The following is a 16217-nucleotide window of genomic DNA, read 5'->3' on the forward strand; positions in this document are numbered from 1 at the left end:
TCTGGGCACCTGAGGCACAGAGAGAAAGGGAAGCAGGCAACCCTGTGCAGGAGGGTGCTGGGGCAGCTCAGGAACATCCCTAGCACAAGGGGTGTGTGAAGGAGAGAGGAAGAGTTGGCCCTGAGCAGCCTGTGCAGAAAGGTGAGATAGCCCAGAAGGAATGGGACAATGAGGGCTTCCCCAGCAGGGGAGGGAGCTGAGGAAGACGGAAGCACAGGAGAGCAGGCTAGAATGCCAGCATAATGCTACTCACCACAGTATATGCTGTGACATTTGAGGAATCTGGCCAAATCTTAGAGTGGTAAGGTCCAGAAAAGGGACTCTACTGAGTTAGATTTGGTTAGTAGTAAGAGCAGAAAGCATCACTGGAAACAAACATTACATCAGGAACAAATTAACCCAGCTGTGCTAGTTAGTAGATCAGTCACAAGCACAGCCTCTGCCTTCCCCAGACAGAGCCATGGGATGTCCCCAGCTCTGTGCCACTGTGTGAGGCTGGGCACTGCCTCCCCATGGCCCTACAGCACCCAGGCGCTCCCCTGTTCAGCAGCACTGCTTTTAGAAATGAAACGCATCCAACAAGGCATCACTTAAGTAAAGCCATCACCCCTTTCCTCATCCATTGTCACCTTCTTTCCTCTATCTCAGCTGTTCCCTGTCCCCTGCCACATCTGGAGGAGGCCAAAGGTCCTGGAGGGGGCCAGAGGACCTTGGTGGAGTCCCTGAGCGTTGCCTAGAGCTTGTGCAGACATGGAGACCCCCACACCTGCTGTGTTTTAGTGTGGTAACCACCATCAGGTGCTGGAGACCAAAGGACTGGCCATGCGCTGATCACAGCAGCTCTTGGCTCCTGTCTGAGCCTTACTTTGACAAGTGGAGGTGAGCAGATGACACACCTGCCTGTGACAACCTTCAGCACTAACACAGGAGTTTCTGGCTTCATTCTGGAGACACAAAAAGCACCAGGTATGATAAGATTACAAAAACCATCCAGAGAAAAAGCCTGTAATGAATAGGGAGGAGTACTTGGAAGAAGCTAGACGAGAACATTATGAATTTGTTTTAACTACAGCAATCACTACCAAATGGCTGGAAGGATGCTACAAGTGCAGTGTTATTACACTGTGCAGAATCTGAGGTAATTTGCTGCTGTGTTGTTTCTCTCCTATTATTGAATTCACTGGATAATGTCTGTCTAGAATTCCTCCCGTAAAAACAATAAACACAGTGCACACAAGGCAGCACATCCAGGCCAAGGAAAAGCAAAGCCCCACAAGATACAAAGCAGAGGCAAATGTCTCCTTACTGCCAGGGCAGCTCCAGAGGGAACCACCAGGGAGGATTGGATGCTGCAGGTCAAAATGAATGCTCCTGGCATGTGAGAACCAAATAGAACAATTCTAGCTGTGGACAGTTTCATCTTTGCCACGAGGAGAAAATGGAAGGAGACAGTATTATACCCCAAATCTCCGTATTTAATAGCGGAACAAAACATACTTTCATGCCTGTGCAATTGGTAGCAAAGAGCCGAAGCTTTCTTCCTCTTACCCCAGGGTGCTTCCATTTGTTCTGCCAGCCCCTTCCCTGCCAGCCGAAGGATATACATTATTAATGTACAGCCTAAATCCTGCTCTCACTCATCCCTTTGCTCTCAAAGCGTTGCTTACATGAGGAAGACAAGGAGGATTTGGCCCAAAGATTTTAATTGTGCCACTCTGGTGAACTGGCTTAATGCAGATTGAAACAGGAAGCTTTGTATTCCGACTTTTGTGGGTGTTTTAATTACTCAATAGGTTATTGTTGGGCTAATATACATCAGCATAGTAGGGGAATACCCTGAGAGCCTCTTGGAGGAGTATCCCTGTAGCTCTGCCCAAATGGCAAGAGCCTGAGGCTGAAAACATTACTTTATAAATTGTGATCATGTGCAGCTTCTCATTTTTTTAAAGGGAAAGGATCTGTACAGGAAGAGATGCCACCTGCAGAGGAAGCTCGCTGTTTGGGGCTCATCCTGCTCTGGCTGAGCTGAATCAGCACCTAGCCTGCACTGCTGATTACTTACTCATGGCCCCATAACAAAGGATATGTGAACTGCGGTCATGCAGAGCCACAAACAAGTCGAGCAAGTGTAGCACCCAGTTGTTCATGCACAAAAAGTACTTTGGAAAACAAAGGAGAAAGCAGAACATAAATGCAAGCAAAACCTTTGAAAAGGTCTCCTATTACAATGACAGGTATAGAGGAGCACAGTGCATTAAATAAATGAGAGGCTGCTGAGTGCTGCCACAAAAGGCAAGGGTGAGGGCTGCAAAACAGAGATGAGCTTCCTGTCCTGATGGACAAAGCCCAGGGGTGACCTGGACAGCGCTGCTCCCCGGCTTGTTGGGCATTTGCTGGGTACATGGCCACTCATACAGACGTGTCCTCATTTGCACCGTGCCAAGGAGAAAGGCAAGTCAGCGGCTTGTTTTTTTTCTAGACAGAAGGACATTAAATGAAAGCTGAAATGAGTTGAAGCCCAAGGAAAAGGGAGAAGCAAACAGGTTGGGCAGGAGGTGCTGGAAATTCAGCAAGGCAGACCTGCAGGGTGTCAGAAGGGCAGGGTTCACCTGGGGTGAGCGTGGTGTGGTGAGCATTGGCTCAGGAGCTGGTGATATTACATACTAGCAGAGCTAGACATGCAAATGGAAATGGAAGAGAGCAAGACTGCAATTTATTCCATAGCTAAGAGGTAGATAGAGGATTTACTGGGAGCAAAAACAGTAGCTGGGTCATGTTTTTGAAGAGAAAAGACTTGTACAGCTCTCCTAGAAAACTAGCTGAAAAGATGGAAACAAGGATGAAGAAGAAACCACCAGGTCTTGCATTCACTCTCCAGGAACACATTAATGGTTTTATTAGTTTTAAGAAGCTGGATGCTAACCTTCAAAATGACGTTTCAGTATTTTGTCATGATCAGTTTTAGCAATTAAGCCAATGAGTTGTTGGTAAAGATTGGTAGCTGTTTAAGAATCATAGCCATTTGTAAAGAACTTCCAGGATGCCGCACTCTTTTTGGCTGTTGGGTTCATGGCTTACCTTCATTTTTTGATGGTATTCTTTGCAGTTCCAATTCTTCTGTTCTGGTCTCCTCTTGAGCAGTGACTGCTTCATTGAGTTTTTCTGCTCGTTTCCTCCCTTGGAGCTCACTGGAAATGGAAGGACTTCCTTTCTCTCCCTGCCAGCTCTCCAGTATCTGACCTGCTGAAGTCAAATTCTGGTCAAAGGCAGTTCATAAACATCCCTGCTGACAATGAAGTCTCAGCATCAGCTTTGTTTAAATTTCCGTCCAGCTTTTTCCCTTCCTGAGACACCAATTCTAAATAAGTCCGCTCAAGAGTATGCAGATAGATGAGTACCTGGGTAATTGTCAGCACAGCATGTGGAGATCTGGTGTAGGCAAATTCACAACAGGGAGGGATGGAAAAGGAATCAATCAAGGATTTGGCACATTCATTACCACATTAGCTAGGGGAATGATGTGTCAGTGATTGCTGAGTATCTGCTGCAGGTGCCATATAAAGCAATTCCAGACATTGTTAGTTTATTGCCTTTAAATGGACCTTGACCATCATTAACAATCAGTCAATTCTGAGCCAGTCTCAAGTGTTCAAACATCCCATGTAAGCAAAGGCAGAGTGAATTGTTCCTGCAGCCTTGCTGAAACCCAACCTCTCCCTCTGCTCCTCCCCTCACACAAAGCAGTGATCAAGGAAAAGCTGGTTTTCTTTGCTGATCTTGTACAGGAATACAGACTCCCTGGGAAGCAGTCAAAGCTCAAGTAGCTCAAGATACAGTACAAGGACATTCAGTATAAGATCTGGAACCCCTCAGCCACAGTTCACATGCCAGGGTGAAGAGGAAAGGCTCCTCATCTCCTATCTCACACTACCAGCCAAGCTCACCCTGCTTCCCCTGCACCAGGACTTGGCAGGCTCTGCCCAGGACTGACTTATCTCACTTGCCGAGCAAAGTCAATGGGATCATTTTCTGTCAGACTGCCAGTTTGAGCCGTCCCATGGCAGTGCCACCAAATACCCTATTTGGGTCAAAGGTGATGGCAGGGCACACAGCCGGCAGCAGAAGAAGGAGGCCAAAGCTCTGACACTGAACACATTTGGTGCAGGCGCTTGGAACCAGGTGCACAGCCCTGTGTTCTCTTTCCCGACTCAAGAAATGCAAGCGCTGGTGGAAATGTTGCTTGTGGTTTTGGCATTTCTCAAGTGTTTGGTGCCCAGCATTGTGGGAGTTTATTGTGCAGTTCTATTGCGCTCTCTCCAGTAATGACATAGAGAGCATTTCCTCTGTCCATCTGCCTGTTTTCACAAAGCTCACAGCACAGAGCTGCCTCTACAATACCTCCCTTCTTGCCAGATTTGGCTGTATTCAGCCAATGGGCTTAAAAGTCAGGGTCTAGGGAAAGCAGGACATGACTGGTGTATTTGTTTGAGCCTCATTTCAAGAGGAAAGCATGTCTGCAAAAGTCAGGTTGCTTTTACCCCATTGCAGCAGTGAAAGGTGAAGTCAGGCCACCACCAGCTAAAAATAGGCAGTGCAATCAAACCCCCTTTAGCAGTCAGTAGCTTCATGCTGGACAGTTTCATTGTGACACGACTGCACTCCTCCCCATTCACTCATCCCAGCTGGGAAATGGGAGGAGTGACACAGAGATGTTTGAGCCCTGAGAAAACACCCAGAGCCACACAGCAGGCAAGAGAGACAATTAATTTCGCAAGTGCCTCAGACAGCAGTTTCCAAATCTCTGTCCATAGGGCATCAGCATCTGTGAGGTCTGCACAGTCACATTGCCCACACCGCCTTTCCAATGAAAAGGCTAATGATAAAACAGCAGGGCAGAGCAGATGAAATTTTGAGGGCTGAGTGACTGCAGCTTGAAAACATCTTATGGTTTTATGAATTACAGCGTGTGAAGCCCGTCATATCCGGCACTTGTGCTGTATGTGATCCTTACATTAGCCTGGTGCATCTCTTATGCCGACAATAACTGTGTTGCCATGTTGGGCAGGAAGTCAGTGAAACTGACCCCAGTAAGGCATCAAGTTAGTAGGCTTCTGCACATGCTTATGAATGTCTATCAAATAACAAAACTAGCTTCCTACCAACTTCAGAGCACAGAATTAAATTTGTACGTGAGGAAAACATAGGCGTGCTTTGTCCACTTAGAAAGCGGCCTAAAAGCTGGAAAGTTTTCCTCATTAGTAAGTGGCAAAGTTATGAACCAAACAGTGTCACATTTTTTCAGATGCATAATAGCAAATTCTTTGAGTGATTTATTACAGCGGCACCAAGCAGCTCTGTACCATTTCTTAACACGATCCTGAATAGCAGTATTTCTTAGCCCTCAAGAGAAATGCTACCTTTTAGCCTGATTTGGTACAAGCCAACTACTGCAGCAGACGCCTTTTGGAAAACGTATTTTAGAAGCGTTAAGCAGTTTTTGTACATCATAATCTAAACTTACCATCTAAATTAAAAATAAAAACCAGCAAGCAGAACCCAGTCACAAATTCAAATTATTTTTTCAGCCTGTTCCTGTGTGGAGGGAGAGGAGTTCAATGGCATAGGCAGTTATTCCAGTCAGTTCCTGTACCATGCACAGTCCTATGGCACAAAATCTGAACTGCATGACTTTCAAAATCAGGAAGAGCCATTGTGTTAAGCATTACTGTAACAGATAGTTGTGACTGTGAGAAGAACTCCCATACCAGCAGAACATAAACACTTTAAACTGTTCTTGTGAGAAGACATCAATGTTCAGTTATTCTTTCATTTGGAAAGAATCACTCATTTTTCACTCTTCAAAAGATCCACAATATTTCAAAATAAAGCACCATTTTATTGCAAAACATGCAGTGGTTGTTTACAACTAAAGCAAAGACGTGTATCAAAAGAGAGTAAAAATGATTAGCCGGTAGTGGCTCCTTAAACTTGAAGGCACAAAAGGCAGAAGCTAAGAGTTAAGGCCCATCTGGTAGGTCTGAGAATATAAAGTGTAATTAATGTGCATTTGTCCTCCAGGTATACTTTAATTTTGCAAGCACCAGGTAGGACACAAAGAAGGTTTGGGTTTTGCCCCATTACACAAAAGGCTAAGAGGTACTGAGAAGTGCTTTCAAAAATCTGGGTGTTCTACAGTCTCTGTGCATTCTGACAGGCAGGTGGGTAATGTGTCTGTAGGCAGCTCAGTGGTTGGCAAAGAGCTTCATCATCAGAAATATAAAACAGCCAAGATTATAAAAGGCAGCTACAAACAGTCTATAAATATCCAGATAAAATTAAGATCAAGTACATCACTTGATAGGCAAGGAAAGAAAATGAAAGCATGCTAAGAAATGGAAAGAGTGGCTTAAAGTATTCGGAGGATTTAGATGGTATTTGTGTTGGGAATAGGTGATTCACCTGACATACAATACTCCAGCTGTGACCCATATGAACGTGGACCATTCATCTTCCTCACACAGAGCACGGAGAAAGATAGCAGAGGGATAAATACAAGGGATATAAGAAGAAACAAGGAACTCTGCAAGTCAACTGAAGTAGGCAAGAGTCTGCCAACCCAGATTTGTCAGGGACAAGGTATGCCATACCTTGCTGACATCCATCTCACGTGAAAATAGGCCTGGTGCCATGGATGCATGGCCTCTGACATGGTCACTGGGTGAAGTCCTCACAGGTGAAGCTGTAAGCTCCGATCCATACCGACCACCAGTGCTCTTGGAGAGTCAGTACCAAGGCTGGCTGGGAGCCTGGGAAGATATTCAAGCAAAAAACTGAAGGGCTTTGTGTAGAATCTATCCCATTCTACATGTCCACACACTATTCAGACTGCAGACTGAAAGAGGACCTCCGCAAGACCTCCTACTGAAACCATACTTGGATGAGCTACAAACAGTACAGGAGACAGGACTGGGATGCTGCTGTCTTGGTAGATTTGTCTGAGGCCCACTAAAGACAGTAAGTATGCATTAAATACATAGACAGAAAGTGGAGATTATTAGGGTGGCCCCAGCGTGATGCACTTGGAAGAAGGCAAATACAGTTCCAGTGTGTTGATAGAACTGATGTCTGCAAGTCCCAGTTGTACACTGTCACTGGCCTCTGTCAACACTTTGGGTCACATTTTGGACAGCATGAGTTAAGAACATGGTCAGACTGAAGGACCCAGAGGAGAGCACAATTTCTAGACTTAGAAGATGTACTGTGAAGAACACGAATTACCTGGGTTTACTGAAGACTACTAGGACATAACAGCGGTGTTCAAATGAGGACACTATTTGTCACATCTATTGCCACTAACAGTAAATAATTCACCAAACTAGCAGGGATAAACTTTTACTGCAAGAGCCTCCAGCTGTGGGGTTCAACAGTGGTACACACCGCTTACAGTCATGGGATCCCTTTCATTGGAAGCATTTAAGAACAAGAAAGAAAAGGAATTGTTCTAGTGTTGGCAGAACTGACCCAATCTCAGAGCAAGGAGATGGACTATGCAGCTTTTTGAGATTTCCCTTAGCTCTTACTTCTCTGAAAGACCTCCTACATTTACTTATATTTGCATCATTTACAGTTTAGGAACAGCTAAGCACAGGGAACATAACTATTTTCACCATCCCATCAGTGTTGTACTGATCCTTATACATGCTATGGACAGTATTTTTCAGAGGATAGTTGTGCTGTACTTCCTGAAAAACTTGAGGCTGCTTGAATGGACTTGTATTGGATAATGGTGCTGGGACAAATGCTGATTCCTCCTTTCCCAGAAACCCCTTTGCTAAGAGCCACATCAGAGAATTGTAGAACATATATATCCAACCTATTCTACCTTTGAAAACTACCCTGATAACACAGCTCCCTCACACTGTCTCTACTGTACCTTAACCACATGAAAAAAAGACAGTAGAGAATGCATTAACAATTTCCAAATAATTTTGAAAACACTGACAGGAAAATTCTAGACAGAACTTCACACCTTTCCACTGTTTGGACTACAGCAGCATCTCTGATGACTCTATAGAATATGGAAAATCACACACTGCATACATATTCAAATCTGATTTTTGGGGCCAAATTCAAGTCCACTGCAAAACCTGCCAGGTTCTAAACATATAAATCAAGGCCCCAGTATTACATACAGCAGAACAGGGCTGAGCAGACAGAAATACAAGCTGGCCTTTGTGAATTCTGATTGACCTCGCCGGTCAGCATTCAGGAAGACTATCCTTTTAGGAAAGCCAGATACACCCCAACTTTCTTCGGTGAAAACAGGAAACAAAACACATCTCAAGCCTATTGGTATCTGATAATAAAAGAAATTCTATCCATTACCTCATTTTATCAAGATAGGAAAATACTTCAATGCAGTTTACAGAAATGCTACACATTCCTTCATTACTATGTGGTTTGCAAACAGCCCCTGGTCATAAGCTTTACTTGAGCTGAAGTGTTTTCAGCTTAACAGCAAATAACCACAGGGGATCGTCTCCAGGGGCGTTCCAAGAGCACTGCATAAAGCCAGCTCTTTCCTTAAGGATACATAGCAACTGCCTTCCACTTCTATTTCAGATTTTTCACACAGCATTTTGACAGCAAGAAACCTGAATATCATAGAGAGGCTAAATCTGAGTGTCTGTACCTCTGCGTTACCTCTGTGAGTCCAGGCAAGGCAAAATGCAAAACTGCTGATATTGATCACTGCGAGACTCTGAGATGACCTCACTGCAACTACACAAGCTAACACACTCTCTGGAATAGACAGAATTTTTTACAAACATTTGAAGCCCTGCTAAAATTTGATTTCAGATGCAATTCAGAGATTCCCAAAAGAGATGTAGGCTTTTGAAAATCCCCAATCATTTCTTAACGTTGTTCCACAAGCACCCGTGACAGCTGATATCCATACCAATACTTCACCTAAAAACTGTCACTACACAAAGATGAATCTTTCTCATGGGAACATGGGAAATTTTCCATGCCGATTTTTTTCTCTTTTAAAGTTAGGTGGCTTCAAGCCCCAGGACAGTCCAAAGCTATGACATTAATTTTGTAAGTGCAGTAATACTTGTTTTTAAAAGCAGGCAGAAAATATGACATTTTACATTTTATTTTTATTATCTTTCATCAGACACATTACAATGCACAACTGTGTCTTTAGCCAGATAACAGGGTGTCATTCTTCAGATCAGGAAAAGGTGAAGGGCTCCTAGTCCTTCCTCTGTTTTTTTTTTTAGGTAAAAGGAATATCACAGATATCCTAGATAAGAACTATTCCCTCATTTAGTAGAGCATCCCCACTACACTCATAAAACCTTTAGAACAATTCAGTTGTAGATTTCACTTGTTCTTGTATTTGAGACTGCAGCTACTGTAACGAGGGGTCTTAACAACCTGAAAATCACTCTTGCCTTCTAGAAGCTACACAGAAAAAAAACATTACTTGATAAGGTGTTTTCTAATTGAGCATCACACAGTCTTGAAAATACAATTCTAACTTCACCATCTTGCTACCGATGCAGCTTTCCAGCTCTTGAACGCTCATTAAGAGAGTGCATTTATGAAACAAAATCTTTTTATTTAATGCTACACAATTTGAATTGAAAGAATAGAACATATACTTCACCTCAAGATGAAACTACAGGGATACATCCCAGAACATTTTCCAGAGTAAAACCAGATTACCAATTACCAAACAGTGCAAGAAACATTTGTATCCATTTGCACTTGGCATATTTTAGACAAACTACAGCATCAGAACATTTAAGTACCTCTCCTCCATACAGCAGATCTCTTACTCTGTGGGAACCAGTTTGTAGGGATATACTTATTGATAACATCAAAGAAAATCAAATGAAGGGTTACATTCTGATGTCAGGTGTACAAGTGCAGTAGTGGATTACTCACAGAGGAGAACAATGTTATCTATAAAAGTTAAGTGGTATTCGGGTTATCCTGGAGTGACTATAATACAGAAAAACTTCGTGTCAAAATAAGTATTTACACAGAAACTGTCACAGCAAAGAGGACAGGAAGCTAGTCTCACAGAAGTAGTTCATTAAAAAGCAAATGAGTGGACGAAGACGAAGGCTTTGACTTTATATAATAAAATACCAAGTGCATTCTTTTAAGTGAATGAGTCTTTGAGACTATGGTCCTAGACTTTAGGAAGCCATGTGAGGGTCAGATGTACAATCCTGCTGTGTAGTAAGGGTTACTCGGACTGCCAGAATTGTTACTTCTCCTGTAACCACAATAAATCACAGCAATTCTAGTGGTGCTTCTTACTGTGAGTTCTAAATGAAAGCTCTTAAATAAGCCCCCTCCAAATGCCAAAGATAGGTTGTTTTTTTGTATAGCAGATCCTCCAGAACAAATCAGATGTTTTTCCACTACTTCTGCACCGTACATCTGGGATTAGAACTGAGCCCAGAACACTTAAAGGCTAATTATGTTTAGCTTCTCAAATGCTCTTGGCTGGAGAGTTATTATCCAGCTTTTTCTTGTCAATGCAACTTTAATCACATGCAATTTTTTAAGCTAGCCATATCATTTCAGTTATTTCGGCTCTTTTCCAACAGGCTTATTTTAGGCTGGTTGCAAATAAAGGTTATTAACGGCTATTTTACGTATTTCTTCAAGAGCCGCTACTAAAATAACCAGATGCATTTGAGAATGAACACTTGTGGCTGACTGCTCGAGTAACTCCAGAAATCTTCTCAAATTAAATTTTCAACTAAGAGTAGAACTGTTTTTAAACTAATATTTGCGAGCATCTTTTAAGCCAGTATACACAAAAGCATTAAACTTTACCACCTCCCAGCTTCCTCGGCCAACTACGAACTATTAAGGATCACTAGAGTCTCTTCAGTGCAAGACTCTAAGGAACTAGCTCAAGCCCTCACAGTACAGGAATCCCATTTGAAATGGCTTGTAAAAATAGACTCCAATGCACAGGACAAAACCGTAGAACAAAGTCTCACAATACTATTGCAGCCTCTTGGGAGCTTGCTGTGCCTCTTGAGTCAGTAACTTGAACATCAGTGACTGAGCTCAAGCAGGCACCACACCGAACAGTCAATCCGAGCAGCTTCCCTCTCACGTTAAAATTAATTTACTGTAATGTACATTACTTTCAGTGGAATGATACTGCTCGTGTTTTAGCAGGATGGGGAAGATTCCACTTTGTCTTTTATTGTTTTATAAGGCAGATAATGCAGAAAGTTAAAACAGAACTTCTACAAGCATTTAATCTGTGATACTGTAAAATCAAAGTACTACTTTATTAAATGAGTTATTTTACACAATATGAACATCAATATAATTACAATTGTAAAAAATTTTTTTGTTTTTATAACAAGTATGGACTGATTTTTCAGGATTTCCAAAGAGGGCACAACTGTACATTTCCACAATTGTCTTTGCATGAAGCCCAAGAGGGAACAGCATAAAAATATGAATGTTTCTGTAGCCCCTTCATTTTTGCTGATCAACAGTTTTAGAAAAGCAGCTGCAGGTTTGTTATGTAAGGTCTGACAGTAGAAGAGTCAATAGGTGCCATGATTTCACCTATAAAAAATAAGAATAACTCAGTTAAGCTGACCTGTTACACAACGCTGTTTACCTTAGAGTGAAAGAAATACCACAACTCTGCATTTCACCTTATTTCAGCCTTTAATTGTAACTTCTTTCAATTACAATCTAACAACTGGCTGTTAAGAAACCTTCTAGAGAGAAAATAGAGGTTCAATCTTGTATCTGAATACAGAAAAAAAAACCCCTGCATTCACTTGCATAACTTCAGGAACAAAAAAAGGCTGAATCATTAGAAATATGCTAAACAATTCTGCTTTCATTACATGGTTTCTAACAACAGGCACATTTATCATAAATATTTTGTTCCAAGCAAGAACTGTGGAAGCTAACATTTCAAAGCACTAACTGAAGAATAAAATATTCCTACAACTTTAAGGACGACCATTTCAAATGTTAATACCTCCTTTCAAAAGGTCTTCCATGCAATGACAACCATTTCAACCATGTAAGAATGGGTCAGGGGCATAAACTTAAGCTATACTTAATTTCTATATTAAAAAAATAAAGCATCTTTCAAGTCCAAATGAGTGAGGAAAAAAAAAGACCAAACAAACAAGTGATAATATACCTTAATTTTTAAATGATTATCTGATAAAAGTAATGACCTGTAGATATCTTTATGCCTGAACATCAGCCAGTTCTGGAGGAAGTGGAGTCTTAGGATGTTTGCTTTCAAAGTGCTGTTTGAAGGTCTTGGGATCCGGCATTTGTGTCTGATTAGAGAGAGACATTTAACTTAATGCACAGTACAAGAGCTACAGGATGCAACAAAACCTGTTATCCCCCCATGTTTTATTTTACTTGTGAACGTAATTTGGAACCCTAATTAAGACCCTCAAAGTGACAAATCTATCCTAAAACAGACCATTAAAGTGAAAGTGACAAATTAATACTTCAGCTTCAAATGGGCACATGTACAGAAAAAACAACCAGAAGAGAAGTATAACCCAAACAGTGCTCCAGTTTCTGATTTCCTGTTAAGACATCTATTCTAATAGAAGCTGGTGTATATTGAACTTGCACTAAAACTTTTGGCACCACGTAATATCACTTTTCCCTCTTTACACTACCATTGATAACCACGGATGTTAAGACAGAAAGATCTTCTCTGTATGATGGAACTGGCCTATCTAGAGGTTGATCAGGAAGTATTCTCAAACCTCCTACACTTTAGGCAAAGCATACTAACAGTGCCCACTGATCCTTGCAATTCAAAAGGCAATAAAACTACCTGAAACAGATCACTACACAGCTTCTCACTATTTCTCATATCTCAATTACTAGAGACACATCTGTGTACAGTAATACTTTGTCTTCAGTTTCTCTTACCCTACAGACAGTGCAGGTATATATCAAGGCAGCCTTGGCTGCAGCCTTCTGATCGTGCCCTTGCTTCTTTTTTTGCTCAGCTTGCTTTTTGGCATTTTTCTGCTGCGACTGAATCTTCTGCTGTCCACGAGCCATATCTACAAACAGAAAGAAGACATTTAGTCTGCATGTGTGAGAAACTACTGCTGCTATCTGACTCAGAAGTCGCAACTATCAATGTAAGTAGTCATGTGCTCTGCCCTTGCACTCTGACCCACAACTCCCATAATTCATAGACAACAGGCATCTGTTCAAGCTCCTTACTTTGTGAAGACCCTCTGGTTTCAGTAGTTTTCTGAAGAGACACAATAGTTCTCTAGTCCATTCTAAGGCTTCTTCCTTTAAAAAGCTTCAACATATAAATTTGAAAAACGTTTAACGGAGACAATTCTTATTTCTGAAACTTGGAATAGGTTTCAAGAAAAGGAAATTATCACTATTCCCCAAGCTGTATTGCTGTTTTCTGGTGTACCTGTTTATAATCTGCTTTGGAATTGGGAATGGTAAGAATGATGCATCATCCTTCTTTATCAAAGGCTGTTTTTAGAGGTGGCCACCTTTGGAATTTTCAGCTGATTTTACAGGCATGCCTACATATTTCTTGAAAGGACATAAAGCTGCCTCCACCAGAAGCCACTATTCTACATGACCCAGAAGCACAAAGGAAGCTGACACCACTGCCACCTGCCATTAGAAGGTCCACCACAAACAGAAACAAGGTACAAAAACCTTTCACAGAGGAGAGCAGCATATTCTGCAGCAGGAGCACTCCACCTGCACACAGCCCACAAGGACACCCAGCTCAGCTCACAGCCCACCCCCAGAGCAGACAGCAGGCAGGATTCAGGCACATCAACAGAACAGAATTCAGACTTACGTAAGGCAGCAGCCCACTTCCAGCTATTATCTTTCCTACAGTCCCTCGTGCCCCACACCTAATCCAGCTGTGGGGCTCACAGAAAAGCAAGGCTCATTACCATACAAGCTCAGGACAGCTACTGAAGTCTGATTTTTCAAGGACAACTAGTAAGGCCTACATGCTATAAACAGGTTGGCTGACTGGTTATCGCCCCTCTATGCACTGCGTCTGCTGCTGAGGAGAACACATTGCATGGACATGGACACAACTGGTCTGCCACACAGTCCTTCCCACAAGGACAGAGGCCTTCCACTGAATAGGTTGTTCACCCTCCTGCAGACTGAGATCCAGCACAGCACAGCTCTTATAAATGGAAGCTTCTCTGAAGCTTCGTCTGCATCTGGAAATTCACTAGTATTGCATAAGTTCCTGGACACAAAGCATCACAGCGCTCAAATCCAAGCAGGACCATCCTGACTCAAAACAGCTTGCGACCACTGCAAACCCAGGCTGCGGTCTCTTTTTTTCATGGTGTATAACACCGCTACCCAGCCCTTTGGAGAAGAGTCACACTACAGCTTCAGTGCTCCCTCAGCTTTTCTCATCACTTTCTCCAAAGAAATTCATAAGTCCAAGTAACTCCATAGCTATTAGCCTTCTACGTGACTAATCAAATCTGTCTGAACACAAGAAAACACCAGTTTTTTTATTAAGTTGATAAACACCAGTTTATTAACAAGTGTACAGAAATACACGTGGCATTCACAGCTTCCACAAGAAGCAGTGGTAAGTTAAACTGAAAATATCAGCCTTTGTTTCAGTTTCAGCAGATATTAGTGACTCTGAAACATCCTGGCCAGGGCCTCACTCCCTTCATGTACAGTTTGGCTCAACAAGAACATCACAACCACATTACAAAAAAAAAAAAAAGAGAGAAAGAAGTAGAGGTATTGCCAATTGCTTTGCACGCACTAAGAGGAACTGTGGAATTTATTTTGGTTCTATTTTGTTGGCATTAGAGAAATCCTTCAAAATTTAGGGGCTACTGACAGAAACCCCCAAGCAGCACTTGCGTGTTACTTTGTATGTTGGTCCCTTGAAAAGAGCATAACTTGAACGTTGCAGCAGCTCGGTCACACGACTCTGCATCAGACAGCTGATGCCTTGAGTTATGACACAAACAAGGAAACACAAACAAAAACATCTGCTCAAACATACCAACCTCCCTACGATGCCTGCAAAACAGAAAAACAGCAGCATTTAAATGCTGCAAGTTACGTTAATGAAGCCGGAACACGTGGAATAAACCCTTAATTACTGGAGAATTGAGACTACCCGAACCGTCAGCATACTAAGAAAGCGACTAAAATCTATTCTGAAGTTCGATAACGAAGATAAGAAGCCGCGCACACCCACAGCCGTCAACGTGCCCGCACCGCAGAGCGGCACCGCTCCGGCCGCCAGGCACACCCTCGCGGAGCGCAGCACGCCGGCCCGCCGTTCTGAAATAAAGCAGCACCAGGCCCCGGGAGCGCACAGCGACGCGCCGCGGAACGAGAGCACGGCTGCGCTCGGTGCCCCGCGCAGACCGTTCCCTGCAGTAACCGGAGCGGAGCGGGCGGTTCCGGGGCCCTGAGCGCGGCGCCGCAGCCGCTTCCGCCGCCCCGCCGAGCAGCGCCGGGCCCAGCCCCGCGGCCGACCGACCGGCCCGCCCGCAGCGCCGCAGCGCGCCGGCCCCGCGGCTCCCCGCGGCTCCCCTCGGCCGGGGCGCTCAGGAGGGCGGGAAGGCGGCGCGCGGCTGCAGCCCGCTCCGCTCCCCTCGCTCGCGGGGCCCGAGGCCTGCGGCGGGGAGGCCTCCGCGTCCGGGCCGCCGCCGCCCCCGTCCCCTCGAGGCCGGTCGGTCGGCCGGCCCGCCTCGCCGCACCCCGCCCGGCCCCGCTCCCCGCCCGCCCCGCTCCCCTCACCCGGCTGGGAGCGCGGCCTGGGGGCCCTGGCGAGCGGGAGGAGACGGCTCCGCGCGGCCCCGCTGCAGCCGCCGCCGCTGCCCGAGAGAAGGAGGAGGGAGGAAGGGAGCGAGCGGCGCGCATGCGCGGCCCCACCTCAGCGCCCGCGCCGCCCGACCTCGGCGGCCAATGGCCGCGCCGCGCCGTTACATAACGCGGGCAGTGCGGCATCGATAGCCGCGCTGAGGCGGGGAGGGGCGGCGTGCGGAGTGTGGGAGGAGCGCTTGAGGGCAGGGAGCGGGGCCGCGCCGAGTACGGGGGAGTTGGATTGAAAGAACGGGCTGGGAGGAGAGAAGAGCGCTTCTCTTTAATTGGAACGGGCGCGGGGCTGTGCGCAAAGC

At 44.4% G+C, this 16217-nt stretch overlaps 1 protein-coding gene across 2 annotated transcripts; it reads right to left on the reverse strand.

The window, feature by feature from the left end:
• Nucleotides 1-9272: 9272 nt before the first annotated feature.
• On the reverse strand, nt 9273-15987 carry ZNF706 (zinc finger protein 706). Of its 2 annotated transcripts, none has more exons than XM_031591093.2 (4): nt 15838-15987; nt 12976-13112; nt 12215-12359; nt 9273-11619 (listed from the first exon to the last, which is right to left on the reverse strand). In XM_031591093.2, exons 2-3 carry the CDS (start codon nt 13108-13110, stop codon nt 12264-12266), a joined length of 231 nt encoding a protein of 76 aa, XP_031446953.1. In that variant the 5' UTR covers nt 13111-13112; nt 15838-15987; the 3' UTR covers nt 9273-11619; nt 12215-12263. The 2 variants fall into 2 exon arrangements, with proteins under 2 accessions (XP_031446953.1, XP_031446952.1); XM_031591092.2 differs by having other exon boundaries at nt 12252-12359; nt 15838-15986.
• Nucleotides 15988-16217: the final 230 nt, after the last annotated feature.

The sequence above is a fragment of the Phasianus colchicus genome, chromosome 3, assembly GCF_987193195.1.
Source record: "Phasianus colchicus chromosome 3, bPhaCol1.hap1.1, whole genome shotgun sequence".
Lineage (NCBI taxonomy): Eukaryota > Metazoa > Chordata > Aves > Galliformes > Phasianidae > Phasianus > Phasianus colchicus.

Excerpts from the sequence above, each read along its gene's own strand:
- ZNF706 (XM_031591093.2), bottom strand. The coding sequence starts at position 13,110 with ATGGCTCGTGGACAGCAGAAGATTCAGTCGCAGCAGAAAAATGCCAAA. Across the intron at positions 12,360-12,975 it reads ATACCTGCACTGTCTGTAGG|ACACAAATGCCGGATCCCAA; the intron begins GTAAGAGAAACT and ends CTCTCTAATCAG.